This window comes from Cyrtonyx montezumae, unplaced genomic scaffold, assembly GCF_038088225.1.
Source record: "Cyrtonyx montezumae isolate F1298 unplaced genomic scaffold, pur_monq_1.0 scaffold_9, whole genome shotgun sequence".
Lineage (NCBI taxonomy): Eukaryota > Metazoa > Chordata > Aves > Galliformes > Odontophoridae > Cyrtonyx > Cyrtonyx montezumae.
This window is the reverse complement of record NW_027072100.1, coordinates 2,022,209-2,037,489: the sequence shown is the minus strand read 5'-3', so window position 1 is coordinate 2,037,489 and position 15,281 is coordinate 2,022,209. Positions and strand designations below refer to the sequence as shown.

Sequence of the window (15,281 nt, the reverse complement as noted above, 5' to 3'; positions counted from 1 at the left end):
AGTGTCATCAGTGATGGCTTTTGTCTTGTTTTTCCTGCTCTTGTAAGAAGTTTAATTACTGGCATGATTGGGTTTTTTCTTCAAAAAGTAGAACCCTCATAGGGCTTTTTACCTGTGTTGCCACCTCTGAACAGTGATTTCCCTGAGGTACACGTGCTGCGTGCTTACTATTGCCTCAGCCATTGCAGCATTTTCCCGTTGCATCTCTCTGTTGTCTCAGGCAGCGGGGAGAAGTGCTGTGACTGAGTGCAGACACCGAGGCTCTGTTGGAGCTCTCAGCTGTCACAGTTCACGAGCTGCTTCCATCTGATACCTGGCTCTTTTCATTTTTGGCAGCTCCCAGTGAAACTGATCCCTGTGTGTGTGTGTAAATTCCAAAGTGCCGGTACCAATCTGAGTTGAGTATATTCAGGAACTTGGATAAGAGCCTTGAAGCTGGTTTTGGTGTGTCACATCCAGCTGCTGAGGGCAGAGCCTAGTTTACGTTATGCTGTTGCCAATTTTCCACTATCTGAATCAAAGTTGTTCGTTTTTTTGTAGATAGGGTGGATCAAGGCGAAGAGCAATACTCTCTTTTAAAGCATTGTGTTTACATACTCTCTTTTAAAGCATTGTGTTTACATCTACATAGGTCTGTAAATACACACCTAAAGTTCTTTAAGTATCATGCAGAAAAAGTGTCTTAGATGGGGAGCATTGGAAGGGTGACAAAGATCTGGCTGGAAGGATGTGTGTCAGGGCAGGACTTTGCTAAGGTGGCTTTAGAAAAGTGAAGTCCAGGAAAGAGCCTGGGTGACATTTTGCTGCTGGTCCTGTGTTGGCTGGGCCTGGGCCTGGTCATTCCTGCGGTAAAATTACTGACAACAGCAATCTGAGGAAGAAGAGAGGAATAAGCGTTGTGGTTCTGAGCTCTTTTTCGTAGCCTGAAAGCAGAGAACTGTGACTCAAAGGGGGGCTTGAATAGCGCTCGAAGCTCTGTGGCGTCAAGCTGCTTTGTGTTACGGTTGGAGAGTGGCCTAACTTGCTGTCTTTGAGAAATGGATCCCTCTCTGAAGGCAGAGGAGGAAGCACCTGCTGGGAGGACAGAGCAAACCAAAGCTACGGCATTAAGAAGCTGGTGGAAGGAGTTTGGGGTAAGGCTCTGGGCTGTGAACAGCAGCACTGGAGGCCCGAGGCCTCTTTAGCTGACTGAGATAACGCCGTGGCAGCGGAGTGGAGGTGCTAACACTCAAAAGATGGCAGAACGTAGACTTGTGGGAGCCCTTGGGGTCACTACGGTACAGCTTTGGTGCTGCAGGTTTGGTACCACTGGGTCGGTGTGTGCGTCCGACGGTTGCAAACCTCTGGCTGGCCTGCTGTTTTCTGGATCTGGTGTACAGCTCCTTGTACCCAGAGTTTTGGCAGTGATGTTGCTAAGAAGGCAAGAGAGGTGCTGGTGTGAGCAAGAGGAAAGCTGGGACCGGATGGAGAAGTGTGTAAAGCACGGCATGCTCTGCTGCACTGTCACTAGAACGTCGTTCATCCGTGCCCTGTTGCCGGAAGCAGAACAGTGTGCAAGAAGTCCGGAGCCCCTGAGAAGCAGCAGTGTCTCCCATTCACAGCACGCAGACGATGCTGGTGGCATTAGGCCCAGCCCTGCAGCCTGGGCTGTGTGGATGAAATCGGGTCAAATCTCAACATCAAGTGCTCCCCATCCAAAATGTGTTTGTACTTATGGGCGGGATGGCTTTAACTAAAAGAGGGGAGGTTTAGGTCGGCTGCGAATGGAGGTGCTTCACCGAGAGGCCGTGGATGGGCGGCGGGCAGCCCGAGCCGGGGGGGCGGCTCCGATGGGAACGGAGCAGCGCTCAGCGCAGCAGCGACGCGGCGGTTAAGGGGAAAGCAGCTCCTGGCGCGGAAGCGGATGCTGAAAGGCTGCGTCTGCAAACGATATCGATCGCTCTGAGGTCATCAGAGCGGAGCAGGAGAGGCGGCGGCGGCGCTCCTCGGCGGGAGACGTCACGGCCCCTCCGCCCGGCCCGTACCCGCTGCCGCTGCCGCTGCCGCTGCCGCTGCCCGCCCCGCGGTGACGTCACCGGCCGCTCCGCCGCAGTCCCGCGCAGCCGCGCCATACGGAGCCGCCGCCGGCACCTGCGCTCCGGCCCGGCCGCCGCCATGCCCTCGGACCGGGCCTTCAAGCAGCGCCGCACCTTCGGTGAGCGGGCGGCGGGGCAGGGGGGGACGGGGCGATCTCCTCGGAACCTCTGGGTGCGGTGCGCGGGGGGAGAGGTGAAGTCCGGGGCCGCGCGGTGCTGCGGGTCGGGCGGTGCCCCTCCGGGCGGTACCGGTACCGGGCGACCCTCGGCCTTCTCCTCCTCCTCCTCCTCCTCCTCCCCCCCCCTCCGCTCGCAGCCCCCGAATGCGGCGCTGAGCGCACCCGCGGAGCGCTCCGCGTTTCCCATCGTTGCACCGCCCGGGGCGCGACCGCTTCGCCCCGGGGCGCTCCGGACCCGGGAGCCGTGCGATGCCATAGTGTCCCGTGCCGTGCTATGTTATGCCGTGCGGTGCCGTGGCGAGCTCCTTCCCACCGCGAACGGGCGGTCGCCGCTTCGCTATGTACCGCCCCGGTCGCGCTGGGAGCGGTCGCGGTGCATTGCTCCCGTCGCTCCCCGGCCCTGCTCGCTCTGTGCTCGCGTGGAGCGCGGCGTTCCGCTGAATGCGGGCGGTGGGAAATCCCCGGCGCTGCGCGGTTACCGTGCGGGGTTGTGCCCGGCCCGGCAGCGCGGTCCGCGGGAGCACCGCCTGCTGCTGCCCCTGAGCTTTGCCAGCCGGGAAGCGGCTGAGCCCCGCAGCGCTTCTCCGAATCTCTTTGTTAAAAGTAACGGGACCCTCAGTTACAGCCCTAGTGACTACCCGCTGCTGAGCTGTGGGAATCGGCTCGTTACGGGCGGGAGGAGTCTGCTTTGCCTTTTACGCGCTGCTCGGACCGGGGGAGCACAAAACCCGAGGCTCAGAGTGGGTGAAAGAGAGCAGGGTTAAAATAGCCCAGGAGGGAAAGGGGGAGAGGGGGTTGGGTGCCGGCAGCTGCGAGTGCCGCGGGGGTCTGTGCGCCGTGCTCTGCCCTTTGTCTCTCGGCTGATCCGCGGAGCTCAGCGGCAGCAGCAGCAGCAGCAGGAGGAGGAGGAGGAGGAGGAGGCGGAGGCCCAGTGCCCGCACGGCCGCTTTGGGTCAGGGCTGGGATTGCTCCGCTGCAGAAAGTAAACACCGCTTGTTTTGGTCTTCAGCTCGCTGCACAGCGGGAGCAGGAAGCGGTTGTTTACAGTGCCGTTGGAGAGGGCCGATGGAAAATATTTCCAGTGACACTGCACCGTCAGAACGGCTCTGTTTGTAAGGCCGCAAAACTGCAGCGAAAAGTGGAACAGCTCCAAAAGAACAGAAAAGGCAGAGCCAGGAGGGTGGCTGTTTACAAGAGCTGCCCAGGCTCCGGTGTCATGGCACGTGGTTTGGCGAGGCCTTGGCCCACTGCCCCGTGCTGAGGCTCTGCCGTCCTTTGTGCCCGTTTTCCCCGTGCTTGTAGTGCTGAGATTTGATTTTCCATCGAGTTTCTTCTGCTTGCTCATCTGCTTTGTCTTGGGTCTGTTCTGAATACGTTGTCTGGATTCCTGTGCGTTGTTGCTGGGGGCTCAAGCGCAGAGCCGGGGCACTCCCCCAGCTCCTGATGGACGCTGCTGGGGGCCCCGCAGGGGTCTGCTCCCTGGGGCGTCTGTGGCAGTGTCTTTGGCTTGGGGGTGAGGTCTGGTGGAGCCCCTCTGCTGCCATGCGTGATCCTGCGCACAGGAGCTGTGTTCTGCTTAGTCAGATCCGCGGTAGGTGTCCAGAACAGTTCCCCGCACAAAGCTGTGGTCTGTGTCAAAGGAACGGGGTGTCCTGGCTGCAGCCTGTGCACGGCCGCCTGCTGACCCCGCAGTGCTTCCTTTGGGCTGAACGATCCCACCCCAGTAGCAGTTTTCTGGGAGGTTTGCCTTCTGTTCTGGCAGCGTACTCAGACAGAAAAGGCAGCAGTTGTTGAGAGCAGCGAGTAGAACTGAAGTGTGGCCTCCTCCAGGTGGCAGAGGGGCAAGAAAGGGGACTGTCCCGTTCTGCTCCGCTCCTGTGAGGCCCCATCTTGGTACTGCGTCCAGCCCTGGTTTAAGGAGGGTGCAGAGTTGATGCAGCAGGTCCAGAGGAGGATGCAAAGGCACTCAGAGGCCTGGAGCATCTCTGCTGTGGAGATGGGCTGGTGGAACTGGGGGTGTTCTGCTCAGAGATGGGACAGCTGCAGTTAGGGCTCATTATGTCCTTCCAATATTTAGAGGGAGATTATAAACAGGAGGGGAATCAATGTTTTACCCAGGTAGATAGCGATAGGATAAGGGAAGATGCTTTTATGCTAGAGGGAAGATTCAGATTAGACATCAGGGGGAGTTTTTCTCAGGAGGGGAGATCGGCCCTGGCACCTCTTCCCAGAGCTGGCAGTGCCCTGTTTCTCAAGGTGCCCACAGCTACCGATGTGGCCCAGTGTAACCTGATGGAGCAGTTGGCCACCCTGCCCATGGCAAGGGGATGGAACTAGGGAATCTTTGAGGTCCCTTCCAAGCCAGACCATTCAGTGATTCGGTGAGTTGCCAGGTGTGAGCTGGGTGTGCTTGTACTAGTGGAAAGACCACCAGTGGACAAACTGTCCCACGTGCCATCCTGCTCTTGTCAAAACTGTTGATGCTTGATGGTCAGCTTTCCTGGAGTTGGGCTGGCTTGTCTGCACACCGTGCCCTGAGGGTTCGTGCAACAGTGCTGCAGGAGCTGAGAGCCCCGAGGTGAGCTTTGCTCATTGGTACCTGGCTGTCTCTGTCTGCTTGTGTTATTTGCTGCGGGCTTTGTGTGACTTGATGTGGGGCTGATTAACAGCACTGATGAAAGTGCTGTTAGAATAGGTAAACAAATGCTGAGGAGAAATGCCAGTGAAATATATAGGCCACAAGTGCTGATCTTTATTTTATTTGTCTTTAAACAAAAGCTCCTGACCAGAAGCCAGCACTAATAAAGCCTGCATCTATTTTGTTGATTCTTTAATAATGTATTTGCTACAAAAAACATGAAGTATGCACTGAACCAGCAGGGCAGAGGCTCTGCTGAAGGTAGGACTGACAGCTTTGGCACTCACATGGTGGCATCTCATGTATCATCTGCTGCCTGTGCTGTGCTTCTGGAACTGTCTGATGCCTCTTGTCTTTAGAAGGAAGTTTGGGAACAGGGTGTGAGGAAAAAGGAAGGAGCCCCTGCATGGCTCAGCCTCTGCCCATCCCCACGTGCTCACGTGCAGGCGGCACTGAGAGGCCCCTGCTATCTCTTCGTACGTGCATGTGTGTGTTCTCCCATATCCAAGTGTAATTCTGTCAAAAACACCAGTTGTTTGCTTGAGCAATTTGAAGTGTCCTGAGCAGTTCTGAGAAATAGGAGCACATTCCTTCTGTCTTGGGAATTTGTAATTATGGAGTTATGAAGATGGAAGGAAAGGTCAAACAGAAGGCAGAGGGAAGCCCCAGCAGGGGACAGCCTGCTCGTCACACAGGAACTGGTTGTTCTTTTTCCAGTACTAGTGAAGCTGTGATTAAACATTGAGCAAAAACCTTTATCTGGAGCACTAACGTGAGCACAGCGTACGCAATCCAAACGTGTGGAAAATATTTTTCTCGGTGTTGAGGGGGAAGCTTTCAACATGAGCTTTCTCCTTCTTGGCTTCTGCCTTTCACACAGACCCTGTTCCCTGGAAGCAGAGCTGTTGGTTCCCTTATGCCTTTTTGTAGCAGGGGTGCCCTGAAACTGGGTAAGAAACAACAGCCTTTGCTTGGTTACCTTTAACTGATGTGAAAAGAAAACATCTGGTTGGATTTAACAAATTGGTGATTTCTTTCTCTGTCTGTACCACATCCATCCTTTCTGGAGCATGTTGGCTGATGCTTCCTGGGTACAAAGTCATAGAATCACTGAGGTTGGTAAAGACCACTGAGATCATTAAGTTCAACTGCTAGCCCACCCCCACCATGCCCACTGACCACATCACTCAGTGCCACATCTCTGTGTTTCTTAAACACCTCCAGGGATGGTTACTCTGCCACTGCCCTGGGCAGCCTGTGCTACTGCATCACCACTGCTCCAGAAAACTAATTTTCCCTAATATCCAACCTGAACCTCCCTTGGTGCAGCTTAAGGCTGTTCCCTCTGATCCGATCAGCTGGGAGCAGGGGCTGAGCCCCAGCCTCCTTTCAGGGAGTTATAGAGGGTGATAAGGTCTCCCCTTGAGCCTCCTCTTCTCCAGGCTGAACATTCCCTCAGCACTCAATCCCCTTGTCCAGGTCGTCAATAAAGCTATTAAACAGGACTGACCCCAATGCTTACCCCTGTTGAACACCACTAGTGACTGGGACTCCATTCACCACCACTCTGCCTGGCCATCCAGCTGGTGTTTACCCAGTGAACAGTGCACCTGCCCCAGCTGTGGGCTGCTGGATTCAGGAGCATCTCTGTCCCCTGGGCTGTAAGCAAGAGAGCATCCTGAGTGGCTGAAGATCAAGCACTGTTCTTGTTGCTTGGCATCCCCTATGGTGATGTGATTTTGTGCTTTTCTGAGTCTCTGTGTTTTGCTGGGCACAGTGGGATGCCTGCTGATGTTGTGGGTGTCCTGAAGGTGCCAGCAGAAGCAGCACTTTCTGAGCAGTGGGGGTCTGATGTGCACCCTGCATGTCCTGGCACAGGGAGGTACTGTGCTGTGTGACTGGAGATCAGCTGTCCTGACTTGAATCTACACTTCCAGTTGCTGTGACAACACTGTCCCACATGTGCTCCCAGGGCAGTGCTGGCCTCTGGGCCTTGTTCTGCTTTCTGGACAGTGGGAGGCTGCTGCCTCTCCTGCAGTGCCCATGTGGGAACGAGCTCTGCAGCACTGGGAAGGGACGGCAGGTCAGCTGTGTGAGCCCTGCACGTAAACATGGGTGGATTTCCTGGTAGGTTGAGTCCTCAGGGCAGTGAATTACATAAATATTATTGACCTTCATCTGGAATGAGCTACTACGCAATATGCCCACCCCTTCAGCCATCGCCAGCTCATCCCAGACACATCCTGATTTCACACCATCCAGTCCTCCATGCCCGAGATCTCTTGGGGAGAGGACCACAGTAACAGTGCTCTGTCCTGGGGCTGACCACAGACATCAGCCCTGTGCAGGCTGTGGGGCATGCAGTGAGAACCCCATGGCTGCTGTGAGCAGACACCTGCACACGCCCCGTGCACATGCACTGAGCTGTGTGGGCCGCTGCCAAAGGCAGGGCTGGGGCTGAATCCATGCTTTGCTCTGCCCTCTACGTGCAACTCTGGCTCAGGTCCTGAGCTGTTGCCCTTGACGCTGTGTCCAGGTGGTGTGTTCTTACTGAAGTAGTGTTGGTCACAGCCAGCGGGGCTGGGCATGGAGTCTGGCTGATGCCTCGGGGCAGCACCAGTGCCTGACCCCCTGAAAATGCTGCTCCTTATGCAGTCCTTGCAGGATTTGCCTTGTGTTCTTTTGTTCCCTCACTTGCATCTGTGGTCTGGTGGACCTGTCATGCTGTCTTCTTGCCTGTGTCTGTGCAGTGTCTGCATGGCAGAGCAGTGTCCCATGGGCACTGCTGGTAGAGGTCAGCACAAAGCCACAACGTCTTTCACTGTTCTCCTTAGCTGGCATAATGGCCTCATCCCATATTGCTGTGGGAGATCCTGTACACCCTGATCTTTGGGAGAACAGCTTGGGAAGGACCTGCCTCAAGAAAACCATGGAGATTCCTATGTTTTGCAGCATTGCTGATGGTACTCAACAGCTGAAACTGCAGTTGGAGGAGAGAGAGGCAGTTTTCCTGTCATGTGCACAGCTACAAAAATAACTCCTGTCTTTCAGTGGGCCAGAGCAAGGAGTATTTTGGGAGTAGCCAATAAAAGGTGTGGGTTTTGCCTTACCACCATTCTGAGGTCTCTTGGCTTCCTGGGGCCCGCACTGGGAGCTGGCACGGGGCCTTCCCCCGTGGGTGGATGCAGCTCATTCATCATTGCTCGGCCTCTCCACACAGCGGCTCCATCCCCTCCTGCTTCAGTGCTGGCCAGTCAGGAGTGCTGCTTAATTTACTTAATTTTAATTCTACTTAATTAGACCACACACAAGTTAAATTAAAGACAGCGTTACAGCCATTCCTGTGTGGTGTGGTGGCTGCCTTCCTGGAGCCATGCTTGCCTCCCAAGCAGGAAGGGGATGTGTGGGTGAGCATTGCCTGCTTCTCACAGGAGAGAGACACAGAAGGATGTGCACAGCGGAATGAGCACTGTCACAAAGTATAAACTCTGGCAGAAAATGGGTTATAATGTCTGAGAATGGCTGCAGAAAAAGCCACTCTCTTTGCTTAATTTTTATCTCTGTTTCCACCACAGTTCTAGAGTTGCTTTCTCTCAGGCCAAGAGCTCCTGTAGCAGATCTATATTAGTGCAGAATTTCTTCTTGGCAAGGCACATCTCTTTAGCTCAGAAGCACTCTGCCAGATAGTGCAGGTGGAGGAAGTGAGCAGAACCCAGCCCTGGTTGGAGGCTCCTCTGGAGGAGCAGCTGCGAGGCATGAGGAGCCTGACCAGAGCCGAGACCCTAAAGCTGCTGCTGCCCAGCACTGATGGGTGTGAGCTGCACTGGCTCGTGTAGATTTAGGACTATAGCTTTATAATCCTTACACCTCATGTGGATCACTCCATTTCTACATGTTTTACTGGGCAGGGTGGCACTTAGCTGCTCTGGAGGCTGATGGGGGTGGTGGGGAACCTCGAAGGGCTCCTTGCTGCAGCTGAGATCTGCCTGACAGTGCCTGCTGCAAGGCATGTGGGAGCAGTCTGACGAAGCATTTGGATTTCTTTCGCCGTGTCCCTGTCGTCCGTTTGTGGCTCACAGAGCACAGCCAGCTACTTCTAACGTTCTTGCTTTTTTTTCCCTTCCAGCTGATCGTTGTAAAGAAGTACAGCAGATCCGAGAGCAGCATCCCAACAAAATCCCAGTAAGTGCTTGCTCTTCTTGTAATTATCTGTTAAAATCACTCCACCTGCATCAGAGGGCTGCCTGTGCGTGGCAGTGTGTGCCCCTGCAGCACTGGGCTGATGGGGCAGATGGTCACAGTGAAGATGGCAGCAGTCACACCTTCCTGCTGGTAGGAGTGTCAGCAGACTGATTCAGGGCTGCCTGCTCAGCTTCATGCCTCCTTGCTGGGAGCTCTGGGCACAGCCTGAGGCAGGTGCTTCGGAAATCATCTTCTGCCCACTAGAGGACGTGCTGAGCTTGTGCCTGTCCAGGCTGTCAGCTCCAGTAGTCTCTTTCTGAAGCCCGTTGAGGTTGGCCCTTTTCATGTCGGCCCTTTTGAGGCCTTAAAACCAGCTCTTGTGAGCCTGAAGAATCTACAATCACAGGGGATCAATGCTGTTGGACCCAGCGCGTGCTGGGTAGCAGTGGGAGCTGACCATTTCCCAAAGCCCTTTAATTCTCAGCTAAGCGAGGCCTGGTGACACATGGGCAGTATTGCTGCAAAGGGTGCATTAGCAAAGGCTTAGGGTCTGTTTGGGTCATGCAAAGAAATAACTGTAAGGTTATGTGGTAAAAAAATGCATTTTCACACCCATGGAGGAGCACAGAGAGACATCAGGCAGGAGACCCAGAGTAACACCCCCCCTCAGGACAGCGGTGGATGGAAACCTAAACTGTGTTCTCAGAGGAGGGGATGAGGGGATGAGCTGCTCTGGGCTCCTGCCAGGGCTGTTCCAGGGACCATCCTTGTCCAGGGTGGGTAGGCAGCAAGATGAGCCCCTCTGGGACTGAGCAGTACTGTGTATGTTCCTACTGAAAGACCTCCACCCTGCTCAGGAGGACGGGGGAGGCTGTTGCTGATGTCAGTGGCCATGTGAGTGCTGATCTGTATGGCTGGCCATGCAGATAAGTACTGCTTTTAAAATCTGAAACTCCAGGTGTTGCCTCTGTATTTCCTAGTGGGCACCTGCATCCCTGCAGGTGGCAGTTGTGAGCACCCAGTCCCTCGAGTCTCTTCATCTCCCTGTAGCCAAAATATTAATCTGTGTGACTCAAATAAGTAGAGCAGGACAGCTCAGATTGAGTTTGCCCTTCCTCCTGCAGCGGGGAAGTTAGCAGGTTGGTAGGAGACGTCCTGGTGCAGAAAATTTTCCTTTCAGCAAAGCCCTGTGTGGCAAAAGGGGCCGAAGGAACAGTACCTATTTTTTCATGTTCTTCTGCTCTGGTGAAAGAGGGAATGTGGCCCATGTGAGAGTACTTCAGCAGACGTGGAAGCCCTTCATGTGCCGGTTGTTCTGTTTTCTTGGGATTCTGGTTCCCTTGTGTGAGTTTGAGAGGGTGCTGAGGTTCAGCACTCCTAACAAGGTTCCCTTGTTTTGGGAATGCTGTGGCCCATGCTGTGAGATGGTGTGTCCCTATGGTGTGGGACACTTGTCAGATGTTCCAGCCTGCTGGTGGTACTGCAGCATCCCAGCACCAGTGTCAAAGACAGAGCCTGAGAGTTATGCTTAGGTAGCAGTGCTCTTCTCCTTACGTCCCGTCCCCTTTGTTACCCATAGCTGTCCCTGTCCTCTAGGTGCTTCCCCTACTCAGTCTCCACATCGCTTGGCTCTAAATTAGGAGATTACAGTTAGAGATCTGAGTCTGGTGTGTGTGTGCAGGCTCTGTGTGTCAGAGCCCAGCCGCAGTACTGCGTGGTGCTGGGCAGCCTCTCAGCCTCTGTGCTCCTGCAGCATCCTGTTATGTCAGCAAAAGGAGGAGCTCTTGCACGAGGAGATGGAGGGGAGGCCCTTGGCCCCACCACTCCCCAGCAGCTCTGCACAGGGCATGCAGCATTGCGTGCTCCAGATGCAGGGCTGCTGTTTCCTGTGGTGAAGGCACACCAGTGGCTGGCTGACTGGGAACTGCTCCCCTTGCTGGTCAAAGTGCCAGCCAGGGCTGCCTTCTTTCCCAGGGCAGCCTGTGCTGCAGGGAGAACAGGGAAGGGCATGGGATGGACACGAGGCTTTCTGCAGTAGGAAGAGATCTGGATGTTCCTCTAGCACTCCTCTGACAGGTGTCTGCAGGGGCCCCAGGGATGCTGACTGCTTTTGTTTGCACCCAGGCAGCAGGAGATGCGTTGCTACTGGTGGCAGAAGCTGGTACATCATCAAATGGTTGAGAGGCAAATGGAGCAGTGCACCCTAAGTTCCCGTCTTCCTTTTGGCTCCACAGAACCCTGTTCTGGGCCCTGTGATCTCTGTTCCTCTGCTACCGAAGGCATTTGTGGTCTCCTGGCTGTTTCTTTTGTGAAGGAGCTGGGAAAGCTGCTTATGAGAATTGTCATAAGTGGAAAATAATGTTCAGTCTCAACTTGGAGAGCACGGTGAACAGATTAGCATACAAGTGTTATTCTGTGGAGAAAATAACTAGGTACTGGAGAGATGTGGGAGTCAAAACATCACTTTAAGGGGAATGTATTGAGCTTTTTAAGTAAGATCATTAATTACTATAAATGCATACCACCTTCTTTCTTAGTAAACAAACAGCACATTTCCAGATTGGTTTAGAATAGTAATTGTAGCTGTCAGGAAATACATTCATTATTTATAATAGATGAGAAAAGTGGACAGAAATCCTTGTTTTGTCTTTTCAGAAGGTGTGGTGAGAACTTTACGAGAGCAGTGACAGGACAGGCACTGTGCTGAAGTGGTTCTGGGTTTCTGGTTTGAGTTGGTGTCTGGCTGTTAATATGAGGAACAGGACTGGCAAAATGCAGCCCCCCCTTTCTGAAGGAATGCCTTGAGTGACTTTGCAGACATTTCTAAGAACTTCGCTTGTTTGGGAATATCTACAGCTTTTCCTAAACAGAGTGATGCTGTGCAGAGGCTGTCTGGTCAGAGCTGGTTGGACTGGGCCAGCTCCTTTCTCTCTCTGGCCACTTCCACCACATGAGTAGAAGTTAGGTCCTCAGCAGTAAGTCTGAAAGTGGTGTTAAAATATACTGCTGTTACAGATCTCCCACAAGTTGGGGGAGGCATCAGTCCACTAAGGCCTACTGTTTTGCAGTCAGCTGGAGCAACTGATGCTTTAGTCACTTTAGATGCCCTCCGTGGTCTGGCTCAGGCAGACAGATGACTGTGCTGAAGAGTGTCTGCAGCCAGCCTGCTGGGCACTGCTTGTGACCTCTTTTTGCTGTTCTGCCAGAGAGAAGCAAGGTGGGGCCTCACCTGAGCTTTTCCCTTTCTGTTAGTTTGATTTGTGTATGACCTTGAGGCTAGGGCTTGTAACACATGAACATTGGCTAACCCTCTTCTTGGCTGTCTCCTCAGGTCATCATTGAACGTTATAAAGGGGAGAAACAGTTGCCAGTGCTGGACAAGACCAAGTTCCTTGTCCCGGACCACGTCAACATGAGTGAGTTGGTCAAAATAATCCGGTGAGTAGGGTGGCCCTGACTGATGTGCTGTGAACACAATGGTGGGGTGAGGATGAGGCAGAGGCAGCTGCTGAGGGAGGGGATGGAGGACAGGAAAGCCACAGCAAGCTGTTAGTGTGAGAGGCACCTGGCATTTGGTGAAGGGCTGTTACTTCTTCCTCAGGAGACTCCTGAAGGGGACTCCAGTTTCCTTCCTGTATCCTTCAGCTCAGATGGAGGAGGGTCCCCTGCTTTTGCAGCAGTGCTTGGGTCTTTGCTGAGTCCTGCCATCTTAGAAGGCCAAGAGCCCACAGCAGCTCAGCATGGCTCACCAGCAGCACGTCCTGATGCCAGCTTGGCTCTGTGTGAACAGCATCACGGGGGGAGGCAGAACTTGCTCTCACAGTGGGCTGACCCAGACCTCCTGCCCTTGCTCCCGCAGGCGCCGCTTGCAGCTGAATCCCACCCAGGCTTTCTTCCTGCTGGTAAACCAGCACAGCATGGTGAGTGTGTCTACTCCCATCTCAGAGATCTACGAGCAGGAGAAGGATGAGGATGGCTTCCTCTACATGGTCTATGCTTCCCAGGAGACCTTTGGCTACTGAAGCCTGCCAAGAGGTGTCATGTGGAGACAGATTAACTGTGGCACATGTGCTCCCAGCCCTGGGAGACAACAACTGTCGGCTCATGAGAGGGGGACTGTGCTGACTCTCCAACTCTCCCTCCCTCCTCTTCCCATCACCCTCTCACCAAAGAGGCTCATGGTGTGTGTTGGACTTGTACAACCCTTCACCTCCGTGTAGATTAGCCCCACTCCATCCACACACGTGCGTGCACATGTACACACAGACACCCAGGCGCACACATAGGGCCTCAGCTTCCCATCCTGTCCCCTTGGCATAATCTGCTCTCGCTGTGCTGTGTGTGTGTGCGTGTGTGTGTTCCTAGCGTACTGCCAAATCAGTTTGGTTGGTGGTGGAGAGCAGACAGGACACTGTCACCTTCACTTTCAACACAAGGAGAGCTGCCTCCTCCTTCCAGACACTAATAAAGGGCAGAAAATCTGCAAAAACAACAAATGTAATCATTGCTCCTGAGTTTTAATTGATTTTAATTACACCCATATCAGATTCTTGGTGCTACTGAGTAGATGTAGGCTTCTCCGTATGACTGTGGATAACGTATATCTTTCAGATTTTTTTTATTGGTTTGTTTGTGTTCTTTGGTTTTGTTTTTAAGGGACAGATTGGAATGGGGAGAGAGGTAATCTTTCCTGTAATCTGTAGCATGGTCAATCAAGCTTTGTTGCACTTTAAGGCATAGTAGGTGTCAGTGTGGAATTTACTTTTAATTTATACAGGTTTGCCATATTTAGTGCTGCTCCTCTGATGACAGTTGTACCTAGATCGTCTTTTTTAAAATAAAACTTACTTCCCTTCTTCCCATTGCATGCAGTCTTTCAGTCTCAATATGGCATAGAGTTTGCTCAAGGGAGGTATGGATTTGTATTTGCTATGTCCCTGTTCCAGTTTTTCATGTATTATACCAGAAAAAATGTATATGATAAAATTCCACCCAGTTTAATCTATACAAATATATATATATATATATATATAAAAATAAATATGCGTTCAAGTTGCGTCTTGTAGGTATGTTTTGTTTCCATCTCATTTGTCTGTCAGAATGTCACTCATATCAGATAAGAGATGCATATGTGATGCATGTTACTCATGTTTGCTGGTGCATTGTATGCCCAGCCCTTGGCACTGCTTACTCCAAGGTATGGCAGAGGGACTAAACAAACTGTCTTCTGTCTTGACCCTCGAATCTATGGAACATTGCTACCAGTGTACTTGCGTACCGCTCTGGTGCTGTTTTTGAGAGCTTGCGATATACATCAGGTGTGCGCCTTACTCTATCAGGATCACGGACCTGGTGTGGATTGTTAGGGACGAAATTGGGATCATACAGCATCTCTACTACGGCTGTTTCTCTCAAAAATTGGATGCCTTTCTCCACGGTGTTCCATCTTTCCACCTTAGGCTCCAGATCATCTTTGTAAGGGTATCTATTCTTTACAGCCACTAGTACTTGTTCCCAGAGGGTAGCGACTCCATTCAGACATCTGCCAATTCTCTGCCATCTAGGGACACGCTGCTGGCACCGCTGTCCCAACACCGCAGCAACCAGGTGACAATAGATTCACCCGAGCGCCGTACAAACTCCTTTCTTGAACCTTGTATTTCAGTCATCTTTAGGGGCCGACGAGTAATGGTAACAGTGACTCCATCATCATCGCTGTCTTCTCCATGTCTCTCACTTTTCTTAGCACCAGCTGTGGTGGTGGTGGTGGTGGTGAGGAGGGCCCCTCGCCTGGATCTTCCTTTTTTTTCTCTGCTTCTTCTTCTTTCCGTTCTAGGCACAAAGACGGCCGTGTCCCTTTCTGGCCTTCCACAGGGGCAACCGACACTGATACCGGTGCTTCCTGTGATTGGTCAGGTCTAACTTCGAGGTTTTCATTTTTGCTTTGGACCTTGGTTTGGAAACCATTTCTCTCCAGAATATCAATTATGGCTCGATAAGCACAAGCCAGACCCCAAACAATACATTCCTTCTCAGATCGTCCTGAGTCACATGACTCCTTACCTAAACACTCACTGAATTTCTCAGGGTCCCACAGGTGCTCAAGATCAAAATTGCATAACACCGGGGGTCCCCACGCTTCTAATTTCTTTCCTAATTTTTTCCACCTTCCCTGCCATTCAACACTCTCTGGTTTTGAGGAACGCT

General features: G+C 52.8%; 1 protein-coding gene across 1 annotated transcript; it reads left to right on the top strand.

Moving 5' to 3' along the window:
* The first annotated feature begins 2,098 nt into the window (after nt 1-2,098).
* On the top strand, nt 2,099-14,130 carry MAP1LC3A (microtubule associated protein 1 light chain 3 alpha). The gene is made up of 4 exons (XM_065754083.1): nt 2,099-2,194; nt 9,019-9,074; nt 12,406-12,512; nt 12,934-14,130. Exons 1-4 carry the CDS (start codon nt 2,155-2,157, stop codon nt 13,094-13,096), a joined length of 366 nt encoding a protein of 121 aa, XP_065610155.1. The 5' UTR covers nt 2,099-2,154; the 3' UTR covers nt 13,097-14,130.
* The last annotated feature ends 1,151 nt before the right edge of the window (nt 14,131-15,281 follow it).

Excerpts from the sequence above, each read along its gene's own strand:
- MAP1LC3A (XM_065754083.1), top strand. The coding sequence starts at position 2,155 with ATGCCCTCGGACCGGGCCTTCAAGCAGCGCCGCACCTTCG. Across the intron at positions 2,195-9,018 it reads CAAGCAGCGCCGCACCTTCG|CTGATCGTTGTAAAGAAGTA; the intron begins GTGAGCGGGCGG and ends TTTCCCTTCCAG. Across the intron at positions 12,513-12,933 it reads GAGTTGGTCAAAATAATCCG|GCGCCGCTTGCAGCTGAATC; the intron begins GTGAGTAGGGTG and ends TTGCTCCCGCAG.